This window comes from Tupaia chinensis, unplaced genomic scaffold (genome assembly GCF_000334495.1).
Source record: "Tupaia chinensis unplaced genomic scaffold, TupChi_1.0 Scaffold000316_1, whole genome shotgun sequence".
Taxonomy (NCBI): Eukaryota; Metazoa; Chordata; class Mammalia; order Scandentia; family Tupaiidae; genus Tupaia; species Tupaia belangeri.
In genome coordinates this window covers 5,079,521-5,086,372 of record NW_006159809.1, presented here as the reverse complement: position 1 = coordinate 5,086,372, position 6,852 = coordinate 5,079,521, and the positions used below count along the sequence as shown (strand labels likewise).

General features: G+C 42.6%; 1 protein-coding gene across 2 annotated transcripts in view; it reads right to left on the bottom strand.

Annotated features, from left to right (window-relative positions):
• The window catches only part of SFXN5 (sideroflexin 5), a 133,500-nt gene that overhangs the window by 78,969 nt on the left and 47,679 nt on the right, over positions 1–6,852 (bottom strand). For both annotated transcript variants that reach the window (XM_006151259.3, XM_006151260.3), the window contains exons 4-6: positions 6,356–6,382; positions 5,519–5,573; positions 4,213–4,238 (exon numbers count right to left, since the gene is read on the bottom strand). In XM_006151259.3, the coding sequence (XP_006151321.1) occupies positions 4,213–4,238; positions 5,519–5,573; positions 6,356–6,382 (108 nt within the window). The remainder of the gene's footprint in view (positions 1–4,212; positions 4,239–5,518; positions 5,574–6,355; positions 6,383–6,852) is intronic.

Sequence of the window (6,852 nt, the reverse complement as noted above, 5' to 3'; positions counted from 1 at the left end):
CCCCTGGGGGGTGATTTCTCGCTTTCTGTCTCTATGTCTCTCTCTGTCTGTCTGGCGAGCACACGCGCCCTACAGCGAAAACCTCTCAAAAAAATATATTAAAAATAAGAAAGATCCTGCTGTGGTTGTCTCTTTCTATTTCTCTCACTCATTAAAGAAAAAAATAAACTTAAAAAAAATACAAGCAATTGTAAGAAATGCACACCAATTAAACACACATCCACAATAGTGGGAAATCTATAATACTTTCTCAGAATATTTCAGAACAATATAGTAATTTCAGGGCAAGTATATGAGATGTAACTAATACCTCTTTCAATATTTTTATATAAATTTTAAAATACAAGGGGTCTTCAAAAGGTTCATGGAAAATGTATAGTATAAAAAAAATTTTGCAAGGATTTTCACATTTTTGCACAAAAATAAACTTGTACTTTAATTCTATTTTTTTCACATTTTGAAATATTCTTGTATATGTATAAAATGAAACATTTCAAACATATAGAAAAGTCTCAGTATCATACAATGAGTACCCATACATTGTCAAATCTTACAATTTTGACAAATTTTTGTTAAAAATTTGTCTTTTTTGGGTATCAGCAGTTGGCATAATGGCTATGTTGCTGGACTCCCACGTAGTCGACTGTGGTTCAAGTTCTCGACTTGGTGACTTGAACTCATGCTGGGCATGTGTACGTGCGTGCCAGGGATCCCAAGAGGAGAATGGAAGAGAAGGGAACGTGCATGCCGGGGATCCCAAGAGGAGAATGGAAGAGAAGGGATTGTGGCGTGGTCATCCCCCCTGGGGGGAGCTTTCTCATATTCTGTCTTTCTGTCTCTCTTTCTGGCAAGCACATGCGCCCTATAGCAAAAACCTCTAAAAAAAAATTGTCTTTTTTTTTAATAGAGTATTCAGTAATTTGTGCTTTTTCTTTTCTCTTTTCTTTTTTTCTTTCTCTTTTTCTTTTTTAGATTTTTCCATAGGGCCTATGCACTAGCCAGCAAGAGAGAGAGACACAGAGGGGAAAAGTGAGAAATCGCCCACCATGGGGGACTACCATACTGCAATCTCTTTTCCTTCATTCTCCTCTCGGGATTTTGGGCACACATGCACATGCACCCAGCATGCTTTTCAATGCTCTGTGTCCAGGATTTGAACCACAGTGTCAATCATGTGGGATCCAACCACCTTAAGCTCCATGCCACCTGCAGGCCCCTGTTTTTATTACTGTTTTTATTGATTGTTATGTGTTTTTCTGACTGAATACTCTAAGTAGGATAGATTCTAAGGACAAAAGGACATCAAAGGAATCTTGGACTTAACTCATTTTTGGAGTGATACTGATTCTGAAACTCCTTCATTTGTATGTATAAGGTTTAGCAAGTGTGTCCATACATCGTCATTAGGTTCTCATTCAGGGAGAAAGGAGATACAAATATGAAACGAGAGCAGGAAGGGAAGAACCTTGAGATGCTGGATCGGAATGAAAGGTATCAGTATAAATTAATAAGTTTGAATGCGTTGTATCTTCTTGCTCTGTCCTCTAAGGGTGTCTAGAAGCGATGGCACCCCAGTAACTATGAGCACCCCAAGCATGCATACCACTTTCCTTGGAAAAGAACTAGGGCTCCTTAGAGAAATGGATGATTCTGGGACTAGGGCAGAGAAAGTACAGAATGCCCCTATTGTGCCAGTAAGTCCCGAAGTTCTCAAATAATAAAGGGGACATATCACATAGAGAAATGACTGCCAGGGGTTCCTATTGGTCACCTATGACTTAAGTTGAATATCAAAATTAATAATGACGGGAGTAAATTTTTCCCCATTGAATAAACAAATTCCCCCAAACCATAATTTTTAAATATGTTACAGGACGGGGCCACCAGGCGGTGTGGTGTGGTGGTTAAGGCACTGGACTCCCATATGGTCAACTTCAGTACAAGTTCCTGACCCGGCGGCTTGCTTTCTCACTTTCCTTCTCTTTCTCTTTCTCTCTGGTCAAATTAAAAATAATGATGATGATGATTAAAAGAAATAAAATAATTCTTTAAAAATAAATATGACAGGAGAAGGCAGAAGGGGAATTCTCATTTACAGAAGCATAAACGAATAAACATGGAAGGCATGATACCTATGGTCTCCATGGAAACCTTTGAGTGGTCCTCAATCAGTTTTTCACCCAATGGTTTTAGCATCTGTTGGTCATTCTTGTTCATCCCTGACTACTTCCTATTTTAGGTTAATATGAAGGAGGCTACTATAAACAATCATGTTCAGATCTTTACGTGGATATACGTATTCAATGTCCTTGGAAAATACTTACAGGTAGAATTGCTTCATCATGCTGCAAGTGTATGTTTAACTTTAAAAGAAACTACATACATTTACACACACTTGCTCTAACTCTGGACCCATTCTAGAATGTATTTGTTACCCACTGATGGGCATGTCTCCACTAGAAGACTTATACAAGCATGTCCAAAACAGCGCTATTTGTCATAGCCCCCAAATGGAAATGGCTCAAATGTTCACCAACTGTAGGATGCATAACACAATATACATATATAAAACTAATATATATATATATATATGATCATCAGAAAAGTCATGCTGCATTTTTGCATAGAAAAATGTCATGACTTTCCTGACAATCCAATATACCCATGGAATATTATACAGTAATAAAAAGAACAAACTAATACTATCTATAGCAATGTATTAATAAACAAATCTTACAATGTGACATGAAAGAAGCCAGACACAAACCAATACATGCTGATGATTCCACTTATGTAAATTTCAATAACAGGCAAAAGTAGAATATAGTGAAAGAAGACAGAAAAGCATGTCTTTGTGGGATTAGTGAGAAGCTGACAATGCTCTGAATCTTCATGTAAGTGAGGTTTACTTGGATACGCTCACTTTGTGAAAATTTATCAAGCTGTTTGTTTATGATGAATGCACCTTTCTGTATGTTCATTTTATTCCAACAAAAATAATATTGAAAGTAAACCTAATCGTGATTCCAAAACTGAGTGAAAAAGAATACTGAAAATCCTTCGTGAGTTACTTTGTAACTATCACTTCCAAAAGGCAGGCTCCCGGAAGGCACCCCAAGGCACCCCTGTAACCAGCAGGTCCAAATGACAATACTAAGATGGAAAATGTGCTGGGACAAAGCTCTTTGCAACTCCATGCTGGGTGTACACCAGCACGCTTTTTATGAAAAGAAGTTTGACAGTGAGCATCAAGAGAAATAGAAATAAATGTATACCATTTTATCTCATCATTCCCTTCAGAAATGTATTTATCCTCAATCAACAACTAAGTCAAATATTTATAAACAGTGATATAATTACACATTTAAAACAATTTTTTTTAGCAAAGAAAATTTGTAGGTAACACTGTCATGCTGCATTTTTGCATAGAAAAATGTCATGACTTTCCTGACAATCCAATATACCCATGGAATATTATACAGTAATAAAAAGAACAAACTAATACTATCTATAGCAATGTATTAATAAACAAATCTTACAATGTGACATGAAAGAAGCCAGACACAAACCAATACATGCTGATGATTCCACTTATGTAAATTTCAATAACAGGCAAAAGTAGAATATAGTGAAAGAAGACAGAAAAGCATGTCTTTGTGGGATTAGTGAGAAGCTGACAATGCTCTGAATCTTCATGTAAGTGAGGTTTACTTGGATACGCTCACTTTGTGAAAATTTATCAAGCTGTTTGTTTATGATGAATGCACCTTTCTGTATGTTCATTTTATTCCAACAAAAATAATATTGAAAGTAAACCTAATCGTGATTCCAAAACTGAGTGAAAAAGAATACTGAAAATCCTTCGTGAGTTACTTTGTAACTATCACTTCCAAAAGGCAGGCTCCCGGAAGGCACCCCAAGGCACCCCTGTAACCAGCAGGTCCAAATGACAATACTAAGATGGAAAATGTGCTGGGACAAAGCTCTTTGCAACTCCATGCTGGGTGTACACCAGCACGCTTTTTATGAAAAGAAGTTTGACAGTGAGCATCAAGAGAAATAGAAATAAATGTATACCATTTTATCTCATCATTCCCTTCAGAAATGTATTTATCCTCAATCAACAACTAAGTCAAATATTTATAAACAGTGATATAATTACACATTTAAAACAATTTTTTTTAGCAAAGAAAATTTGTAGGTAACACTTACAATTGGCGTCCCAAAAGGAATGTAACCTGTGAGTAGAGGAAAAAAAAAAAGTCAAGTCTCTCAACCCACCTACTTCTCAACTGATATCCAGGAGCCTCCTGAGCTCGGTCTTATCAATGGCCCAACAAAGAGGCTCAGGTCAATTAGTGGGAGGCACCTCTGAGCCCTCAGAGCTTGGCCTAGCTCAGTCCTCCTCAGGGTGGTTAGGGTCCCTGATGTCCTCAGCCTCCCCCTCACCGCTCTCCTGTAGCCAAGCAGTTCCCACTTCCCTCTAGAAGTAGAGGCCCAGGCCTGAAGGCAGGGCTGCCCATTGCTCGGGGCATCACCACTCTACATAAAGATCCTCCCCCTGATTCCTCAGTGAGGCACTATGCCCTGCCCACACTCACTATGCAAGACCAAACATTTTCCCAGCACCCCAGAATCCTTTCCTCAGCTTGGCATCCTAGCACAGGCCCTTACTTCCCTGGCCTCATGACCATTTCTGGAAAAGGACTTCTCTACCCACCTGAGATGTGTACTTCTAAGTGCCAGGGCCTTTCAATCTCTGGGACCCCAGCTAGCCACCCTCAGGAGAGCAGTAGAGATGGGGAAGAAGCGCAGCTGGGCTGCTCATGGCCTCCCAGGAAGCCCCCTGTGCTGCCCCCGCTGAGTTAGTGGCTGGCCTTCCGTTCCCAACCCCTGTTTGGTGGCGGTCAGGGTCAGGCCTGACAGCAGGGAGCATGCATATCCGAGTTCTGCATCCCAGGTCTGCATAATCATGTATGCAGGAGCCATCCCTCTCCTACCCGCTTCCCTCTGGGGAGACGGATGCTGGCTTGGGCCTCGGAGGAATAGGTGACTTTAAAGGTAATTACAGGAGAAGCCAGGCTGGGGCGAAAGCCTGCTCTGTCTGGGACAGGGTCTGGGGAGCCAACTACAGCAACTCTAAATGCTCAGAGCCTTTGCTGCCTCCGAGTTCTTTGTGGAAAAGCAGCGGGGCTGCAGGGCACTAACTGCCCAGTTTACACGATAGTGCCACCAGGCCACCTATTCCCTGGTTGTTTATTCCCCTAACCCTGTGAGGTTAGCCTTTCCAGGGGTGAGAACCTGACCGACCCATCCAGTTCCCTGAGGCCCTCCTGAGGGAATGCTGAGGCTTGGCCAGAGCCTTGTGAAGCAGGGCCCAGGTGAACACGTAGGTGCAAGCATGGCGTGTAAGTGACAGGCTCCGTCCTCTCCAGCTTAGTACTTCTGGTCACTCCTGGACTTGTGAGCACCGTAAGCACCCCAGGCTGGGCAGAACCAGAAGGTCCCAGGAGCTTACCTGACATTCTAAAGGGCATGAAGATCTTCTCATTGGTGTCCGGGTGTAGAATAGCCTGGCAAGAGCCGGGAACAGAGCATGGGGTGACATTGGGGGAGGAGAGAGGGACGAGTGAGGAAGGAGGGGGACAAGCAGAAGCGTTAGGGGAAGAAGGCGGGAAAAGGACAGCTCCTTCAGGGGTCAGATGTGACACAGCAGTAACACAATGCAAGGCTGACCCACAGGGAAGGTTCCTGGTTCATGTCCAGAGACCTCCCTGAGCAGCTAGGGAGGACTGAGGCTGGGTGTGAATGGCAGTGTGAAAGACCCTGCTGGGTGCTGTCTTTCTCCCTTTCTCTCATTCATAAAAGAGAGAGAGAGAGAAAGAAAGAGAAAACAAAAACACAAAACAAAACCATTCTTCTCAAGATGACTCAGGTCAGTGGCTGGATGTCACCTTCTGTCCTTAAACCGCACCCCTCTTACTGACTAATTCTCAGAGCTGAAGATAGGGGAGACCAACAGCCCTGGGGGCAGGGACTGTGTGCTTTGCAGGCTCTCCATGCCCATGCCTGGCACGTAACAGGCATATAATAAGGATTTTGTTGACAGGGCCCAATTTCTTCCTGGAGCTCCGAGAGTGCAGGGCAGGGCCAGCATGGCTTGAGTTCCAGGCTTCAAAATGTAGGCCCTCAGATGCTGGGGCAGAAGGAAGGGGTGAGATGGCCAGGGCAAATGGGAGGGCGGTGCTGGGCACATTGCAGCCATGGGAGGAGGGGCTTCCGCTAGATCCCTGGGAGTGGGGTGGGGTCCAGGTAAGCACAGAGGAGGGAAAAAAATAATCCAAAACAGAATTACCTGCTTGATTTTCTGTGCACTCCAGAGCTGGAAGAAAGCAAGACAGGAAAATAAAATGAATAAAGATTAAAAACACATATTGAGACTGGCAGAGGGCGTAGTGGTTACATCGCTGGACTCCCATGTAGGTGACCGTGGTTCAAGTCCTGGACCCAGTGGCTTGAAACACACCAGGCACATGTTTGTGCATGTCCAAGATCCCAGGAGGAGAATGGAGAAAAAGAGATTACAGGGGGCCGGCAGGTGGCGTGGTGGTTAAGGGCACTGGACTCCCACATGGCCAACCGCAATTTGAGTCCTGGACCTGGTAGCTTGCTTTCTTACTTTCTCTCTCATTCTCTCTCTCTCTCTGGTCAAAATTGAAATAAATAAATAAATAAATAAATAAATACTTTTTTTTTTTTATATATAAAAGAATGTGACAGTAGCTCATGTCTATTATAATATGATGGAACGTATTTGGAAACTAATGACTAGTTTACATTCTGAGCAAGAAG